Consider the following 19,494-nt stretch of genomic DNA (forward strand, 5'->3'; position numbering starts at 1 on the left):
ATTTTAGAAGAAGACATGTTAGCATAGGGTTGCTGGATGCAACCAACAAAAATATAGGACATGCTGTTAAATTTGAATTTCAGATAACCAACGTTTTAAAAAAAGTTTAGCGTAAGTGTTGCATGGGACATAGACTCAAAAACTCATTTATCTGTAATTCAAAAAAAATTTTTAGAAGGTATCTCGTTCTGTTGCTCGGGCTGGAGAATGCAGTGGCTATTCCCATCTCCGTCCCAGAGCACTGCAGCCTAGGATAGGTAGCTGGGGCTCATCTGTCATTCCGATTGAATCAGGTGTCCTGTATTTTAGTTGGCAACCCTTCCTTAGAAGGAAGGAGTTTTGCCAGCTTTTCTGGAAAAAATTCCCCTCAACCTACTACTGATGATGGCAGCCTAAACCGGAGTTGGGATGATGGAGGGGTGGTCCCACCCAGGGTGGGCAGTTTCCAGACTGTGCTCCTATCCCAGGAGCCCAGGGACCCCGGCTGGAGACCGCCATGGAATTTGGCAAAAATCACATGTAGATGGAGCAGCCCACAGCTGCCTCGTGCCTCAGGGGAGAAGTGCTGACTGGAGTTGTTTAAAACTCCAGGGGAGGTCATGACCAGCTGTCACGTCCACAGCAGGTCTACAGGAAGCCTCGTGTTGGGGTAAGACCCCCGAGGAAGCGACGCAGCCCGCCGGGGTGGGGCCCCTGGGGGATAGGACGCCTGGAGACCAGAGACTACCTCCAGCTGCTCCTCGGTGTTTTTCCTCAAAGCCTCCTCGAAGCGTCGGGCTCTGTCCCGCAGAGACTGGCTCTGGAAGGTCAGCGTGTCCACCTGGTCCTGCAGGTAATAATAACAGGAGAAGTCCAGCTAGGGCCCCTGCAGACAGACACCACAGCCAGGGGCCACCACCCACCCTGGAGCTCTTCTGAGGCTCTCCCTTGGGGCTGAGGAAAGGTGTCAAGGGGGAGCCCCGCAAGATAGCGGGAGATTCCCCATAACGTCCCCTCGCTCTCTCCTTCCGGCACCTTCCAGAACAGACCACAAAACACTGCCAGAGGAATTTTTATGCCTGTGAATGGAGGCATTTATCATCTGATCCTGCAGATGCCGACAGCCGGCAGAGAAGGGTCTAGTCCAGGAGGCATCTAGCCCCTCACGGTGGGAAGGACCACAGTTAATGTATTTCAAAGAATGGTTCCCACCTACAAAGCTCACGCTGGAAACCTTCAAACCATCCTTGACTTCCTTCTCTGCCTTGGGACCCCTCCCACCGCCGCCGCACACTCTTAACTACCAAGTCAGTGATGGTGTCCTGCCCTTCTGGCTCTGCGACGTCCCTGAAGTCCACACGCTCCCTGAGCTCAGACCAACCGTGCTGGCTCTTTCCCGGCATGGTGACTCTTTCCTGCAGTCAGGCTGTTCTCTCTCTACGGAGCAAGCCTGAGCCCATCCTCCCCCTACCTCACACCGCATTGGCCCCAAGACGCAGTACACGCTGCTTAACTCAGTGTTGAAGCCGTCTGGTCCTCCAGCCTCGGTTTCCGCTGCCTCCCTCTCTCATCTCACATGGCAGCTCTCCTGGTGGCAGCGCCTGCCTGCGGCCAACTCCCTCTCATGCTCAGCTCCCTCCGGCCCCCACTCGGCCTTCCTGGCCTCAGGGCTGGGCGGCATGTCCCCGATAGGAGCTGCCATGTGAGCTGAGTCCACCCAGACCATGCTCCCTGTTGAGACCTTCTCCCCAGCTAGATTGACACTCCTGGCTCCCGTGTGCGCCAGCAACAGAACAGCCCTCCACCTGCAGGTTGAAGGGATGAAGGTGCGTGTGCGGAGACACTGCACCTTCCCCAGCTCCCAGGGCGGAGGCGACTACGCTGAGCCCTCCCCACCCAACCCTAGCCATGACTCTCGTCACTCCGGGCCAGCCAAGGGTGCTCAGCCATGGCTGGCTGTGGATGCCCAAGACAACTACACTCCTTCATGCCTCACTCGTGCTGAGCAGTCCAGAGATCTCTACCCAACCACACCATCTCTGTAATATTAAAAAGTAGGGACCAGGGTCTCCCATGAACTCTTCAGGCAGGAGGAATGGCCTCACCCCACCAAATAGGAGCAGCTGGGTGCTGTGAATTCTGCAATTCTACATAGCAACACCCCAATGCACGTAGCACTGGCTCCAGTGCTTTCTCCCTGTTTTTGCAAACCTCCCTGGGCAAGTGCCTTTTCCTCTTTTTTTCTCCCTCTTGCAGCTACTTTGATCTCATTTTTAAGAAATAAAATCCCCCACGGTGCCATTAAATGCAAGTGCTGGTGCATTAGGATGATACAGTTGTCAGTGGGAACCTGTATACACCTGAGCTGGCTCAATGGACATTATGACCCAGGGCAAGCCCGCTTGTCACCTGCTAGACTGTGACTATAAAAATGACTATCTTCCATGGCTCCGACCCCAAACCTTACCAGTGTTGTTAGAGGAAGCATTTCTTTTAAGTCTCTTCCCTTACAATAAAAAAGAAAAAAAAAAAAACACAGAAAACTTGTCCTGCAATTACCACCTAGGATAGATACCGAACTGCAACTTTTCTGCTTTATTCACCATTACTCAAAACAGGTCCCCAGGGACAGGATGGAGCTGCTGCAGTCAGAGAGGGCAGACCGTTTTTCAGCTTGGGCTGGCTCTTTTATGTCAAGCTAAGAGACACAAAGACAGAGCTGGTGGCCTGACTCAGCATGGGCCACTCGGGAGTCAACCAATGGCATGATAATAAAAATATAACAATGCTGGCAACCGCTATAAGAGCTACTACTTATTAACACTTGCCACGAGCCACCCCAGTGCTCTACATTTTTCACACATTATTTCCCTTAACCTGCTCGCACCTTGAGAAAGGTACCGTCACCATCCCCATTTTACAGATGAGTAAACTAAGGTTTACAAAGGTTATATAGTCATCCAAGATCTCGAAGCACAGCGGGGATTTAAACACAAACTCAAAAGCTCTGTTTCACCAGCTGCCAGTAGTAGCCCCCTCTGGGGGAGTCTGACCAGTTAACTCCATCTTCCTTGCATCAAATCATCTCCAGCCCCAGTGGGTTCTGTGCATGGAGAATTACAACTAAAACATGCACCATTCATGACCGTTTGATGTCAGTGGCAGAGCGAAGACTCAGACGAATAAGAACAACAAAAAAAGCTCACTTTTGGTTTGGGATTGGATGGGGTTTTTGTTATGTCACTGCACGGCTGTCACTTTCCTGATTTGCGTTCCTCTGAGGATAGTGCGACTGTTGGTGCAGATGTGTATGCGCACGGAAAGCAGTGTGGAAATTAGCCCCGCAAGGACTGCGGGCCTGCCGATGGGCGGATGGGTGGGCGGTGGGCTTGCAGCAGGCAGTAGCCTGCAACACTGGGGTCTTCACGGTCCTGGATCCTTTCATTGGTGGAGCAGGCTCAGTGTCACATACAGTGCCAGGGGAAAATGAGCCATCAAAAATGCAACACCCCTGCCTATATATTAGTGCTACAGTAATCACCTTGCACAATTTCCAGGTGTGAATATCCCTAATATTTTAAAAAAACAATCTTGTTACGATTAGAATTGCTACATTTGGATATGGAAGCAGGGTCCCTGACCTCACCCTAGCTTCCCAGGCAGCTCTTCCCAAGGGCGGGGGGCCGTCGTCATTGTCTTTTCACAGAAGCAGCTGGCGGGGGTCCCTGTGAGGCGGGAGGGGGACTCCCATCATCTGCGAGATTCTGCATTCTCCCTGCAGAAGCCAGCAGGAAGCCAGGTGGCTCCTCCAGCCTCTGAGACCAACCTCTTCTCTGGGTGGCAGCGAGAGGCAGAGAGGGTGTTTTTCATCTCACTCACCTCCAGGTCACTGAAGTCCCCGCCCGGCCTGGAATGCTCTCTTCCCCACGTTTCCCTTTCTTAGAACACAGCTCAGTTACTCCTGGGAGATCTCTGGCCACAGCGAGGGCAGAGAAATCCCTCCGAACTTCTGTCGCACTCACTAACTGTATTATCCATTTGGTGCACGTCTGCGTTACCTTCTGCTGTTGTCTGCTGCTATTTGTGTCACAGCCTGCTGCGCAGACGGCAGATTCCTTAAGGGCAGGGAGTATGTCTTATTTACCTCTGGGTTCCGGTGTCTCGTACAGGCTCCAGGACACAGCGGGTGCTGGGGGAATGCGGGTGGGTGGGAATAATGACGGTGCTGTTACCTTGATAGCCGCTAAGAACATTAAGGAAATATTAACCTGCAATGACAGCCGCAGCTTTTCAAAATTTTCTTCCAATTCTTTCTTTTCAAGCTCGTGGGTGGACATCAATTCTGGAGAGGAGACATAAGATGGTTTAAGTTGATCTTCCTTTTGAAAAGGCTAAAACAAGATGCTTTTTGGCAGACTGAGACCAAACGACTGCTCTATAGAGCAGATGCAAGTGTAAAGAGACTCCTCCACTACTCTGAAATTGTACGTGACGGCTAGGTTGCTATTTAGGAGAGAGGAAGGAAGAAGGGAGTAGGGGGGAGAGAGAGAAGGAACGAGGAAAGAAAAGAGGGAGGGAAGCAAATAGAGCACATCTGAACATACACACCACACACACAGACTCACACACACCATAAACACCCTCCCACACACACACACACACACACACACACACACACACACACACTCTGACACACACACTTCCACATCCCGCCGTTCCACCATCCTGCCCAAGTCGGATCCTTTGTTCACATGACGCACTGATTCTCTAATTTTCCCTAATGGTAAAACCACAGGGGAATTAATGTCCAATTCTCCTTCTCTTCCCCTCCCTGGGTCACTCTTCCTTCCCGCGGCATGGGCGGAGGAAGGCAGCTTTCTGAGGGGACCAGAGCTGCAAACAGCCGCGTTGCCCGCCCGGGCTTGCGGAAGGCAGACGGGAAGGTAGACAGGAAGGCACACGGGACCAGTGCCGTGTCTACGCGGGACACCACAGAGCCCCGCAACTTGCCCGAGCAAAGACTCAGCACTAAGACACTCAGAGGGAAGGAAGGACTAATTGGACTGGTTCCTCTTGGAGGGTTTGGAACGATTCTGTTCTGTGAAAAGTGTCATCCCAGCAATAATTTGCAAGTTAGGCAGAGAGAGATGTCATGTAAGAGTTATTAAGCAAATGGATTCTATTTTCCTTCAGACGAGAACAGTCGTATTACCTGGGTGAAGCCCATCTCATTCTGGCTACACCAGCAATTTGTTTTCATGCAGTAACTAGAGGGAGGAAAGGCCTCATTAATCAGCCCGGATCTGATTAGTGCTTAGAACAGGAGCATGTTGGAGACCAACAGTTGCCATTCTGGCTGGCACAAGCTGCAATTAGGAAAAACTTTGCGGTTTCCATCGACCCAAATCTTTTAACTAATGGTGGGCGAGGGTCATGAAGAAATGCAATTGTTATAGCTGAGATTTACATTTGGAAAAAAAAAATGTTTGTGTTGATTTCATTGATGTAAAATCGTGTGGCCTTCTGGTCTACCTGTCTCTGTCTAAAGGATTCGCTTTAATAGTCATCGAGAGCACCATCCTGACCATAACAACGGACTTTTTATCTACCGCAACATACGCCCACATCGCCTTGACATCGTTTCTAATTCAAAGGCATTGGATGTGGTGTCTAACTGAGACTTCATTAGTCACAAAAATCTACCGGGTCTATTTATGTGAAAATGCAGAAAAAAAGACGACACCCAGGCTCTCTGCACCATCTCCATTCATATTGCTTTTCCTGAGGCAAGTTTCCTGCAGTGCAGTGAGGGGTTTCGGGGTGTTTTCAGAGGACCCCAACTCCTGAGGGGGAAAGAAAAGGCAGGATCTATTCTTAAGATGATATAAACCATTGCTGATATCTGTGTCCTCATAAGGTATTTCTTTATTTCGAGTTCATGACACTCTGCCCCGTGCTTAATACTGTGCTCCGAGACAATGGTTCTCAGATGTGGCTGGGTATTAGAATCACCTGGGGAGTTTTACAACATCCTGCTGCCTGGGCTGCACCCCAGAGTGGTCAAGTGGGAAGCTCTGAGGTGGGATCCGCACATCAGTATGTATGTTTGAACTCCCCACGTGGTTCCCATGTGCAGCCCAGTGTGGGGACCTGCACTCTGAGTGTGAAACACGCTACCAGGACACGGGCAATGGCTTAAATAGCCCTCAGGAAACCATGGCCCCTGCCTCCAGCTCTGCGCCGTCCCTTACTGATAGTTTGCGTGAAGGGGACGCTGACGTGAGCATCGATGACTGCATGCTGGGTTTTGTCGCTTGCACAGAACATTTTTACAATCATAAAACACTCTGATGTTAATTCTCAAATTTTAGAAATCTATTAATCTAGGGCCAAATGTCATTTTAAAAAATATATACTTCAAAAACCAGCTGACTAGGGGGAAAAGTAAAGGAAGCAGAAATTAAAAAAGAAATGGCATATATTAATTTGATTTATTTATTTATTTTTTATTTGAGACAGAGTCTCACTCTGTTGCCCAGGCTAGAGTGAGTGCCGTGGCATCAGCCTAGCTCACAGCAACCTCAATCTCCTGGGCTCAAGCGATCCTCCTGCCTCAGCCTCCCGAGTAGCTAGGACTACAGGCATGCGCCACCATGCCCGGCTAATTTTTTTCTATATATATTAGTTGGCCAATTAATTTCTTTCTATTTATAGTAGAGACGGGGTCTGGCTCTTGCTCAGGCTGGTTTCGAACTCCTGAGCTCAAACGATCCACCCACCTCGGCCTCCCAGAGAGCTAGGATTACAGGCATGAGCCACCGCGCCCGGCCACATATATTAATTTTAATGCATGTGCAAGTACAAAAAGCTGCTGCTGCTTTCACAAAGGAAACTCTTACTAAACCTTAGTGACATTGCTGTTATGACTCACATAACACTGAAAATTCAAAGTTACAAAAATGTAAAAAGAGAGCTCTGGAGACTCAACACACGTCCACGGGGAACGTGGCCCGTGAGGGTGAGCTCTGGAGACCCAGACCCAGTGGTGCTGCCGTGGGCCCGAGAACCACACAGACACGGGGCAAGTGCACCCACACTGGGGCTTCTGTGTGGTTTTATAAGGCTACAAAACACAGAGCCCAAGATTGCCATGCTTGCTTCAGAACAGTGGTCCTGGAGCGTGGCTACACGTTAGAATCACCTACGGAGTCTTTACAAGTCCTGACTCCCAGGCTGCACCCTGACCAGCCAATGACATCAGCATCCCTGGGGTAGGAAGGAGGCTGGCGCTGGCCTTTTGTTGCAGCTCCCCAGGGGTCCAGGGGATTCCAACACTCAGCAAAGGCTGGGAATAGCTGCTTTGGAGAAAAGAAGTCATTACCTGGATCCTTGATTTCTATCTCTTCTTTTCATAGGAACCAACACAAAAAACACACCGGGAAGGAAAGATAGCAGAGGAGAGGCAAGGGAGGAAGGGAGGGCTTCTTGCTTCTGCAGCAGGGAAGGCTCGGCTCGCACGACCCTCCCCTGCCCGCCACGCAGGAGGCTGGGAGGTACCTTGGACCTTGTGGTCGTGGTCATCCTGCAGGATCGCGATGGCGACTGTGTGGCTGTTTTCCATGTCTAGGAGAGCAGCCTCATGGCTGGCTGTGATGTCTTCCACCTGCGGAGGAGTCACGGTTACCGGCTATACAGAGCTGGGAACATGCTCGCTTGCAGAACACAGGTGGAATTCCGTAAGTCAAAAAGTCAGTGGCCCATAACATCCAGGACAAGTCACTTTCCTGAGGCCGTAGCTGCCCTCGGCCTTGTGCCAAAGCTGGGGAGAGTCAGAACCTGGCGGTGATGTGGCAGTCCCCAGAGTCACGGGGAAGTCACTGCCACACCTGGGTCTTTGCGGGAGGATGGCAGCTCCAAGCCAGGGACCACTGCCTGAGCCACTTCTTTAGAGTCCTGGGCGTGGGTGGCTCAGGAACATCCCCTCCCACTCCCATTCCTTCTCCTTGAGCCACTCACTTACAATGTGATGATGGAGAATGAAAAGAAAAGGGTCCTCCCTGCAAGGTGGTCTCGGCTCTGTGTTTCCGGTGGCAGGTGGGAGCGACAGTACACGGTAAACAAAGGGAACTAGCATTTATTAAGTTACCTGCTACAGCTCACGCCACTAAACACAGCCACCTAATGAGGTAGATATTTTTAGGCCCATTTTACAGATGAGGAGAGCGAGGCTTAGAGAGATGTGAAATGTTTTGCCCAAGGGTAGTAAATGGTAGAGTTAGCAGTGGGGCCCAACTCTGTCTGACACCAAAGGTGAAGCTCTTTCAAACACACAATTGTGGCCTCCCCGAAGCAAAGCCAGCAACTAACACCTTAGGATTCTGTCACCAATACCAGGCCAGGCTGGCACACCTGTGTGGAGTGTCCTAAACATCAACTTGCCCGCCAGATTACAATCTGACCTCCTGACACGGTGCTTGCTCCCGTGAAGGGCTGCTGTTCCCAGCTGAGGTGTGCTTGTGGGAGTCTGACCACAAGCAGTGCGGCCGGTCCAGGATTTAGCATGTTCATGCTTCTGGCCCCTACCTCCACCCTCAACTCCTCACTCGCCTGCCGACCAGGTTTACTGTTACCGTTCTTGTGGCCACTCTTCTGTTAAACTTCCAGTGTGTGACTTATGGGAGTAATTCCACAAACGACCTCTCCCTGTCATCACAAACCTCTCCTGGACACGCAACAAGGGTGTTTATCCAAATTCTCTTTCAGCGACCCGCTGCGGGAATTGCCACTGTGCACGTGACACAGCACGGACCGCCCCCCACGTACCTGCTCCCGACACCGAAGTTTCACAGTACAAAACGTACCCTGCCTGTCTGCAATCATCTGGCTTACATTTTTTTTTTTTCAATTCTATTTCACTTGGTCTTACGACATGCTGGTTATGGACCGCTACATTTATTTCACAACCTACTAACGTGTCAAAACTTGGCATTTGGAAAACACTGAATCAGGAAACATATCGCAGGTCCTGAAGCTCCCTGAGGCCCAGTAAAGAAGACATTGCTTCCAGGTGGGGATATGCAGCCTCTTGCGGGGGTTTCCTATTCTCTGGGCATAACTCGAAGGCTGGCCTTCCATCCGAAAGGAGGAAGGGCTCTGAACGAGACAGGAAGCCTGCTCCTGAAGTCCTCGCATGGGGTATTTTTATTTAAAAAGGGGTAGATTCCCATTTTGGATACTATCATTGCATGGGAAATCTTTCCTGACTCCTCTCTCCTGTGGCAAAAGAGAACTTCATCCCCTGGAACAGAGACATCACCGGGCAAAACCCACAGCAGTGGGAGGGCCACACCTCGGTTTGGACACGGACGTGGCATACAGCGATTCACTCCTATTTACTGGCCATTCTTGATATTGGGGATCAGGGCTATTATTCCACTCAGCAGAAAGGCTGGTTACAACAGTATTTAATCGTCCAATTCCTGTTTATACAAGGTTTTTATGACATCTTTGTCCAAAGCCTTTCAGCCTGTTGGAAAAATAAATCACGGGTTAAGGGGGAAATATGGAAAAAAAAGGAAATATGTTTTCTTTCTGCTCCATCACAGACGTCAGTTAGCCCCCAGCGCACTGTCTGCAGAGACCAACGCCCACGCGCCGTTTGGAGGTACGTTACACAGCTCAGCAGAACGAGAAATTGTTCACTGGTCCTCGGCATGATTCTAATTTCTGGGGTTGATACACAAACGGCCATGGGTGGTTTCAGAAAAGAGAGGCAGATGGAGGGACTAAGTTCCAGCAGAGTCCCTCGAGTCCCTGGGGCTGGGTGTGCCCTGGCCCCCAATGCCACGTTGTGTTTGTGGCCTAAGTGTGAGCCCTTCTGGTCTGCTGGAAGGAGAGTCTATGATTCCGTGGTGATGGGATACCACACCCAACGTATTAAGGGTGATGTAAGGGCCTGATGCGTCCATTACAGCCTCTCAGGGTGCTTTTTATAAATGAAATACCGATCTCCTAACTCTAAAAGTCCACATGGAATTAGAGAAATGCCCAGTGTGTTTGGAAAGAAATCAGTGAGAACCCATGAGCCAAATTCCAGACACAATAATCCTCGCTCTTCAGTAATTTAGGTTTCATGCAACTTCATGGTGTTTAAAGAATGTTCCCTCAGTGAGGAGGGGGCTGCCTGCTATTGCCATCCTCTTTCATGTCATAGTATTAATCCCTTTGACCTCTTCCCCTGGGGTTCCTGGTTTCTTTCTAGAGCACAGGTTCACACTGGTGGAGCAGCCAGGAAGACTTCCCAGGCTGGGAAGACCCTGAAATCTGAAGGCAATTGAGGGGATTTGAAACAAGGGAAATACCCGATCATTTGGTGCATTGTAGATTGGCAGAACAGGGACGAAAGGTGACACTCCGTGATCAGCCTGTGGCAAACTTACTGTGGAGGAAGCATCCTTCTCTTCCTTTCAGAACCCTGGGTGGGGGCCCCTTAGGCCACCGCGGGACCCCGCTCCTGCCTCCTCCACAAGACAGAGTTCTGAGCCGGGCCATGGAGCGGCCTGTCACTATGCCCATCCAATAGTCCTAGCTGCCCGGAAAAGCAACTGTCCCTGTGCTATGCCTCTGTTCCTGCAGTCGTTTGCTATCCCGCTGGGCTGAGTGACAGCAGAGCGCAGGGTGGGAAGGCCGCCCTCTCAGATGCTCAGACGGGTAAGCACAGCGCTGCGGGGATTACTGCATTTAGCATTTGCAAAATGTAATTATCTTGGGCTTTGGCAATTCACTTAGAGAAGACTTACATTTCCAATGAAGAAGCATGTGCTTTATGTTGCCTCGGCTGTACTCATGAAACCCAAACCAGATTAAACTCCCATTTGCCCCCATCCCAGACTCCTATCCACATGGGATCAGACAGAGGGAGCCCGTCATGCTCGCCCTCCCCAGCACTCTCTTAATGACTTTCTTTTTCAGATAAAGAGGGGACCCCCCCTCCCTTCACCTGGTCCCTGCTGTAGCACCCTGGACGCCGGCTCCACGCGGGTGGTTAGCCATGCGGAGCTGCCAGTCCCACCCCAGCCCCTTCTGGGGTCTGTGTGCCTTTTGCCCCCCTGCAGCCCGCCACGTGGGCAGAGGTTGGCTGAGTCCCCATCTCCCCTGCACCACCTCCTCCCTGCTTATGGAACCTAGGAGGTGATGGGTGGGGGCCCTGGTGCTGGGAAACCGAGGCCCCCAGGATCTCCTTCTGTTTGATTAGGGAGAGTGCGGTTTCTGCTGCTCGGCGGCTGTGAGCCCACGCCCAGCAGGGCCGAGGAGACGTAATGCAAGAGGACGGACAAAGTGGTTTCTGTGCATTAGGATTAATTGCAGGATGCTCTTCCAGTCATTTAGTCCAAAAGGATGATTTCTCTTGGAAGGGTTGAAAACATGTCCTGGATATGAGGCAAAGCGAATTTAAACTCCAGAGGATGAGCTCCACTGCTCCTTATGCAGGAGCAATCTCTGCTTAAACTTTACGGAGCAGAATCCGTAACGCGCCCGGGAACAAGCCGTCCCTGAAGTGAGCGTCTCTGGGGCAAGTTGCAGAGCAAGACAAGCTGCCAAAGGGTCCTGGAGGGATGGTTCAAAGGTCACAAGTCTGATCCTTGAGCACCAGGCTCTGCAGCTGCCTGTGTGTGGGGAACAGCCAAGGGCGGCCCAGAAAGGGAAACTGGAAACTGGCTGAGAAGGAGTTAGGTTCAGGGCGGAAAGGAGGATGCATGTGTGTTTCTAGGGAGAAAGGGAGGCTGTGGCAGTTTGGTTTCTGTTAGTGTGTAGCTTGCAGTAGAATGAGAGCTGATTTTCAGTAAACACCTTTATAATCGTACTTTTAAAATAAGGGTTATACCATATTTTTAAATTCACTTAAGAAAGCCAAGCTGGAAGGCCGCCCCCGCCCACTCTACTCCACCCCCACCCCCAGGCCCTAACTCGAGCCTGCAGGACTGAAGAACAAGCTCCTGCACCTCCTGTGACTCCCTGGTCCAGGTCCTAGCTGCACATGTAAGGCACTCACGTGCTGTCTCGGCGGTAACACCTTCCCCCTCCCCACTGCTACCACCCAACTCTCAGCTCCTAAACACACCGTCTGCATCTCCCACGCGCCTCGCAGTTCTGTGGGCACTTGTCTCGAAGCTTCCCCGGTGGGATAAGCAAGCCCACGTTTTACAACTCTTGACGTCTCTTGCAGTATCCCGTCACGGTGCCTTGCGTACAGTGGGCACCCAATAAATATTCTTTTTGTGCGGGCGGAGGAGTAAATAAATCAATGACTTCAGCTATCATTGGGGATGGGGAAGAACAGAGCTCAGGGCCTTCATGAGACTGAGCACTTTTGAAATACAGCCAGACAGCTTACGGAACTCATTCTCACATGGAAAATCAGGGGCTTTCTCCCTTCCTCGCTCCCAATGTGAAATCTCTAAAAGGCTGCTGCATCCCAGCTTAAAGGACAGGTGGGGACACATCTCCTGGCACATACAGATGAAGCCTGAGTGAGCAGTCCTGGCCCGGGCCACGCTCCGCTGGGAGGCGTGCTCCTCCTTGCAGTCATCCGTGCCCGGCCCATCCCCGGCTCAGCGCCTCCTGCCCACAGACCCCCTCCTGCCCTTCCCCACCTCCGGGCATCTTCTCAACCAACCCAAACCTTCGGACCGGAAGCCTTTGGTAGATATATGTATAAACGTGTTCTCTGCGTAAAACTGGGAACGAAGAGTCCAGGGACGCAGAGACACAGAGCACAGGCTGACATGTGCCTGCACCATACACTGTGGCCATGAGCTGGGTATCGGCGTAGACAGCAGCCGGTGCAAACGTCTGCTTAACGGGAGTCGCGCCCAGAGGGCTCGGGACGCACAACACCAGGGATTCAGTTTCTAATCTTAGTGCCAGCAGGTAACTCTAGCTGTAACCTATTGTGTTTCCCGGTGTCTAAGTCTAAACCACCTCGAGCAGGGAGCTGTGTCTGGCTTTTGTAGGCCTCTAGAAAAGAAGAATGTCTAGCCCGAGAGGCCGTACAGAATAAAATGCTATAAGAGATTTTTTTCATTACAATGGCAGCACATATTATTACTCTGACGCTTCTCCTGTGCCCCCTAAGGTTCCCGAGCCTCGGGGGCAGTGGGTGATGGGTGGGGGTCTACCTGGAAGCGGCCGAGGAGGGCGGATGAAAGGTTGGTGAGAACTCATAGCCACTCTGCACTGAGCTCAGTGTCAACTGAGCTTTAAGGAGTGCTCTTCACAAATGTCAACTCACCATGGGCCCAATAACACACCCGTGAGAAGGTGGAGGAGCAGGCATCAGAGCTAGGGAGCTTAGAAAGAAAGGAAAGGGGCAGCTCTCATGGAAGCAGAGCCCCACCGCCTGTCTCTCATCAACCTAACAACAGGAAGGGACAGGGTGGCTGGCTGTGGGGTGGGGGTCTGGCTCCTTCCACTCTCACGCTGACAGGCTCCCTGGGAATTATTTCCTAGTTAGTGCATGGATGAATTTTCCCCTCCAGTAAGATTCCTGGGCTGGGGTTGACTGCCGCATTCACTCTGTCACTCAGCAAACGCATGTCACTGGCCCGCTCGGTGCAGGCCCGGCTCAGGGGCCAGAGCCCCAGCAGAAAACCCGGCAGACAGTTCCACGTTGGTGGCCAACACCATGGACTGTCCGGCCAGCTGGGCTGCACCCTGGCTTTTCCATGGCCCGCTCTATGGATTCTGGCAGTTATTTAACCTCGGGAACTTGGCTTTCTCACCTGTAAAAACGGGGATAAGAAGGGTACCTTCCTCACCGGGGGAACTGTGAGGATTAAATGAATTGTGCATGTAAAGAGCTTGGAGCAGCGCCTGGTGCAGAACAAGTGCTAGGCACATGTTTGCTTGTTACTATTTCTACCCTAATAGAAATAGGCAGAGGGTAGATAAGGTACAAAAGCAAAATATATAATTTGTTAAATGGTGATATGTGCCGAGGAGACACTAATGCAGGGAGGGGGACACGATGAGTGGGTGCCTGGCAGGGCAAGAAATTGTCATTCTACATAAAGAATGTCTTCCCTGAGAAAGTGACATTGGAGAAGAGTCTGGAGGGGAGGGAGAGAGGGAGCCATGCAGTGTCTAGAGGAGAGCATTCCAGGCAGAGCGCACAGCAAGTGTAAAAGCCCTGAGGAAGAGTGAGGAGGCCAGAGGGGTTGGAGGGGAGGAGAGAGGGGGAGAGAAGGAAGAATGGGAGTCGGAGAGCGACTGTACGGCAAGCTCACCTACCAAGCAGGAATTCTTGCTAACGCGTGGCTCTGGCTCCCCTCCATCTGCCACCTGCGCCGCCCAGCCGCAGAGCCCGGGCTGCGCCGCAGACTGACCTGCTCCTGGTGCTGACACCGGATCCTCAGCAGCTGGTCGTGGTGCTCCTCCTGCAGGCGTGCCGCCTCCGCCTCAAATTGCAGCTGCAGCCGCTCCTCCAGCTCCTGCAGCTGGGCCTGCTGCTGCCAGCCCAGCCTCCTCACCTCGTCCTCGAACCGCCTCTCCAGCTCCTCCTTCTCCTTCTGTAGCTTCTCACACTTTGCCGTATGGAAGGCTGGGCGGAAAGCACAAGATCGTTCTTAAAAACTTGGATAGGAGGCTCAGGAAAGGACTCAACGTGCACGCTCAGATCAAGGCTGCCGTAGCAAACAGGTGAGACCCTCTGACTTCTGGAGGCCCGGCCAGTTTGCAATGTGCTTTCCTTTCCACCCCATTTGGTCCTGGCAGCAGACCCTGAATACTTAGGTGGAGCCAGAGCCTCAGAGAGACTCGCGAGAGACTCAAGGTCATCGGTGTGCAGAGAAAGAGCTGGGAAGGCCAGTCAGGGCTTTCTGATTGCAAGGCCCTTAGATCTGCTTCTCAGAGGGTCCATGGACCACAGGCATCAAATATAGTGGGTGTTTATTAAAAATGTAAAACTCCTAAGTGCCCCGAGTAAATCAGAGCCCCTGGGGCAGGAACTCAGGACCTCAAGTGTTAGCGAGTCCCTGAGTGGCTCGGGAGCTTCGTGCTACGCAAGCTGGAGGTGGGGGTGGGTCCGGCTCCTATGGCTGAAATGCCCCCCAGCTGAAATGCCACACTGGATAATCTCAGAGAAGGTGCGGGAGTTTCCTTTCAGGTACCCCAAAGCTATACTACTCACTATCCCTTCTGCAGAGGCATTCCGTCCCAATCATGGAGTCAGGGTTTGGGCCGGAGGCGATGACAGCAGCCACCAGCACTCCTGCCTGAGCTCCTCCTCGGCCTATCAGTGCGTCCCCTGGGCAAGAGCCGAGCGCCTTCCCGCTAAAGCTCTCTCCCTGAACTGCGAGCCTGCTTCCAAGACCTTGACAGTGTGCTATGTCTAGGCCACGGGGAGCTGATTACACACACACACACACACACACACACACACACACACACACGCCGCGGTGCACATATCCGTCATTTACATTCCACAAAGGTCGAGCCCTACCATGCTCTCTGCTCTGTGCCACAAGCTGGGAGACACTGGCGTTTACTTGAAAATAGCACGAGCAGGTACAGGCGCCGATTAACTGCAATCCACACCCTAGGGGCGGTTAGCTATGAGCAGGAATAGACAGCCAAGAACGTTAAATAGCGTTTGAAACACCCTAATCGGAAGTCCCACCCTACAGAGGCAGCTAATTCAAGGGCTTCTTTGCCACCTTTGGCTCGGAAAGAGTTTAATTAGGGTGAGGGATGTTAACTTTGTTCCCTGGTGAGCTGAGTGGTAGGTTGGCTGGCTGTGGTACAGGCGCCCGCCCCGTGCGAAGGGCGTGTGCACATCCGGCCAGCCCGGCAGCCTCGTACCGTCCCCATGGCCTTCCTGGCCAAGGCTTTCATCAGCCCACTGTCCTGTGTGCCACCATTGAACGGAGGGCTCTGATCTGCCAGTGCCATCAGGGTGGCGTGGCAGGAGCTGTCCGCCCCTGGAGGTGCCAATAAGGAGATGCACTGTCCCTAGAGAGTTTAAAAATGAAAACCAAACCTCTGCTTTCTATTACCGCCTTGCACCAACAAATCTAAGCAATGCTGGCGAACAAACTCTCCTCCTCAAAAAAGACTTTGATTGGCCTACGTTCTAAACAATTGCTACCATCACTGTTGAGGGTTTCGAATTGTTGAGGGCTTTATTTATTTATATTTTTAAAATCACAAACACAGAAAAAAGTTGGAAGTATGGTACAAGGGCATTATTGAACAAATGACTTTTTCCCTATGAACATTTGAGAGGAAAACATGGACCTGCTGTCCTTGCTGCATATTCCCTACCGTGAGGACACTCCCCGACCCCACCACAATGCTGTCACCAAAGTCAGGAAATAAGCACGGATGCAGTTGTGCCGTCCGATGCTCAGGCCCATTTGAGTTTTTCCCGTTGTTCCAATGATGACCTTTCTAGAAAAAGCATCCAGTTCCAAATCACACGTTGCACTGAAGGAGTCCCTCAGTTTTTCCCTGACTTTTGGGGACTTGGACACTTTGTTTTTGTTTTTTTGTCATTTAGACTAGTAAGAAGTTGACACTTGTAAAGATCAGGAATTTTGTAGACCGTCTCTCAGTTCGGTGAGTCTGATGATTCCGTTCACTAGATTCGGGTCGTGCATGTTTGGCAGGAATGTCACAGAAGTGGCACTGTGTTCTTCTCAAGTCAGTAATAATGCATTTGAATAATGTCTTTAAAAAGGAAACCTCCTTGTAAACTGTTTACGTAGTGAGCCAGGAAAATAACATGTGCTACTGATTATTATGTGGTGCAACTGAAGGTAATATTGTGGTATAGAGGAAAGGGTGTTAAAATGGCCCATTTTGGGTATCAAATACATTAAGTATGCACCTCAATATATATCCTCAATATATATATATTATCATCAGATCTGCTGTGTGTAAATCTTTAAAAAACAAAGCTGGAAGACACCGAGCTTCTGACCACAGGTAGGAAGATGGCCTTTTGCTTGCTAATAAATATTAGTACGAAAGGCAGGTTTGGTCAGAGGCTTTGTGGTACCTGGCAGGGAGGGGACAGGGGAGGAGCCCCAGAGGCCTCCCCTTGCTCTGGTCACTGGGGACTACAGTCCCCACAAAAGGAACTTAATTAATGGTGACTGATGGGCAACATGGCTCAGATCTGGCGGCAGCAGCGTGGAAATAAACGTCTGTGCCCAACAGTTCTGAGCCCCTGGCCTTACCGAAGCTTCAGCTTTCCCCAAAGAGCTCCTGCCAACTAAAAACGTTATCAGGGATTCCACGAGGGACTTGAGCTCGTGAGAAAAGCTCTCAGGATCCACAGGCAGGGTAAGAAGAGGTGCATATGTAAAGACAGGGTTACCCTGGGATGACTAGATTTTAACAGAATAGAACAAAGACCATGGAATGCCAATTAAAGAACAGTGATGGATGGGTCGAGACAAAGTCAAATTAAAGCAAGTAGAGAATGAAGAATTTTTTCTACGTTGGGAAAAAGCACAGAGCTGCTCAACAGAGAAAAACATGGGCCCCACCATGCCCCGCTGGGGCCACCCTGGTAGCCAGCTCGCGTGTGGGGGTGGGGAGGCCTGTCTGCAGCTGCAGCGTGCTCTCATTTCCGTAACTCTCAGTGATCTAACGTCATTGCTCCACGTGTCACGTGATGGGAGAGAATAAAGCAGTGATGTCAATATGTTGCTTGTGTTCAGAACAGGTCTACAGGGAAGTTCACAGAGAGGAGAGGCGCATGGCCAAGAACCACGTGAAAAGATGGGCAGCACCATTCATTCTTACAGAGGAAATAATTTTTCCTCTATAAGACTGAGAAAGATGAGATATTCTGATAATACAGGAAGACGAGGAGGCAACTGGCATCTGATGGACTGTTGGTGGGACTATAATTGATACAGCTGTTCTGAAGGGCAAAGATATCTTTCAAAATGTAAATGACAGAGATGGCACCTAAAGAATGCAGTTTTGTTTTTGGGGCGATGAAAATATTCTAAAGAATATTGTAGTGACAGTCACAAAACTCTGTGAATATACTGAAAACCACTGAATTGTACACTTTAAATGGGTGGATTGTATGGTATGGCAATTATATCTCAATATAGTTTTTTACCAGAAAAGGGAAGAAGATTTTTAAAAAATAATGTAACAGGGAATAGATCACAGAGAATAATGATAGATGTTTTTATAGAAGGAAAGTTGATATTCTGTTGTTAAAACCCTATATAATAATGGTAAAAACAAATGCTGGCAAAATAAAACACAAATGAAAACCCCACCACTGCACTGTTTTAGATTTACACACACATAGATGTATACACATATGGATATACAGTCATGCATCACTTAATCATAGGGACATGCTGTGAGAAATGAGTCATTAGGCAATTTTGTCATTGTGCAAATATCATAGAGTGCACTTACACAAACCTAGGGGGGACATCCCACTGCATACCTAGGCTGTACGGCGTAGCCTACTGCTCCTAGGCTACAAACCTGCACAGCATGTGACTGCATTGGATACTGTCGGCCATTGCAACACAATGGCAAAAGAAGAGGTATAGTAAAATTACGGCATAAAAGATACAAAAAAAGGTACACCTGTATAGGGCCCTTACCATGAAGGGAGCTTCCAGGACTGGAAGGTGCTCTGGGTGAGTGAGTGAGTGGTGAGTGGATGTGAAGGCCTAGGACATTACTGCACGCTACTGGAGACTCTATAAACACTGCTCACTTAGACTACACTAAACTTATAACAAATTTTTTTCTTGCTTCCATAAGAAATTAATCTTTGCTTACTGTAACTTACCTTTATAAACTTTTTGACTCTTTAATAACACTTAGCTTAAAACACAAACACACTGTATAGCTGTCCAAAAATATTTTTTCTTTGTATTCTTATTCTATAAACTTCTTTCTATTTAAAAAAATTTTTGGTATTCCTTTCTTTTAAAACTTTTTTTTTATTAAAAACTAAGACAAGCACACACATTAGCCTAGGCCTACGTAGGGTCAGGATCATCAATATCACTCTCTGCCACCTCCACATCCCGTCCCACTGGAAGGTTGTCAGGGGCAATAACAGGCATGGAGCTGTCTTCTCCTATGATAGCAATGCCACCTTCTGGATACCTCCCGAAGGACCTGCCTGAGGCTGTTATACAGTTAGCTTGTGTTGCATAACAAACAGAAGGAGTACAGTAAACAATAAAAAGCATAGTATCGTAAATATATAAATCAGTAACATAGTCATTTATTATCATTATCAAGTATTATGTACTGTATATAATTGTTTGAGCTATACTTTAATATGACTGGCAGGACAATAGGTTTGTTTATACCAGCATCACCACAAACAGGTGGGTGAGGCATTGCACTATGAAGTTATGATGTCACTAAGCAAGAGAAATTTTTCAGCCCCATTAAAATCTTATAGGACCATATTCATAGATGAGGTCTATGATTGACTAAAACTTCATTATGCAGTGTATG

The 19,494-nt window shown here is 50.1% G+C and overlaps 1 protein-coding gene across 2 annotated transcripts in view; it reads right to left on the reverse strand.

Annotated features, from left to right (window-relative positions):
- MTUS2 (microtubule associated scaffold protein 2) overlaps positions 1 to 19,494 on the reverse strand; it is a 482,544-nt gene that overhangs the window by 7,523 nt on the left and 455,527 nt on the right. For both annotated transcript variants that reach the window (XM_076009524.1, XM_020290456.2), the window contains 4 exons: positions 14,364 to 14,578; positions 7,537 to 7,642; positions 4,248 to 4,321; positions 728 to 826 (listed from right to left, as the gene is read on the reverse strand). In XM_076009524.1, coding sequence (XP_075865639.1) covers positions 728 to 826; positions 4,248 to 4,321; positions 7,537 to 7,642; positions 14,364 to 14,578 — 494 coding nt within the window. The remainder of the gene's footprint in view (positions 1 to 727; positions 827 to 4,247; positions 4,322 to 7,536; positions 7,643 to 14,363; positions 14,579 to 19,494) is intronic.

This window comes from Microcebus murinus, chromosome 13 (genome assembly GCF_040939455.1).
Source record: "Microcebus murinus isolate Inina chromosome 13, M.murinus_Inina_mat1.0, whole genome shotgun sequence".
NCBI classification, from domain to species: domain Eukaryota; kingdom Metazoa; phylum Chordata; class Mammalia; order Primates; family Cheirogaleidae; genus Microcebus; species Microcebus murinus.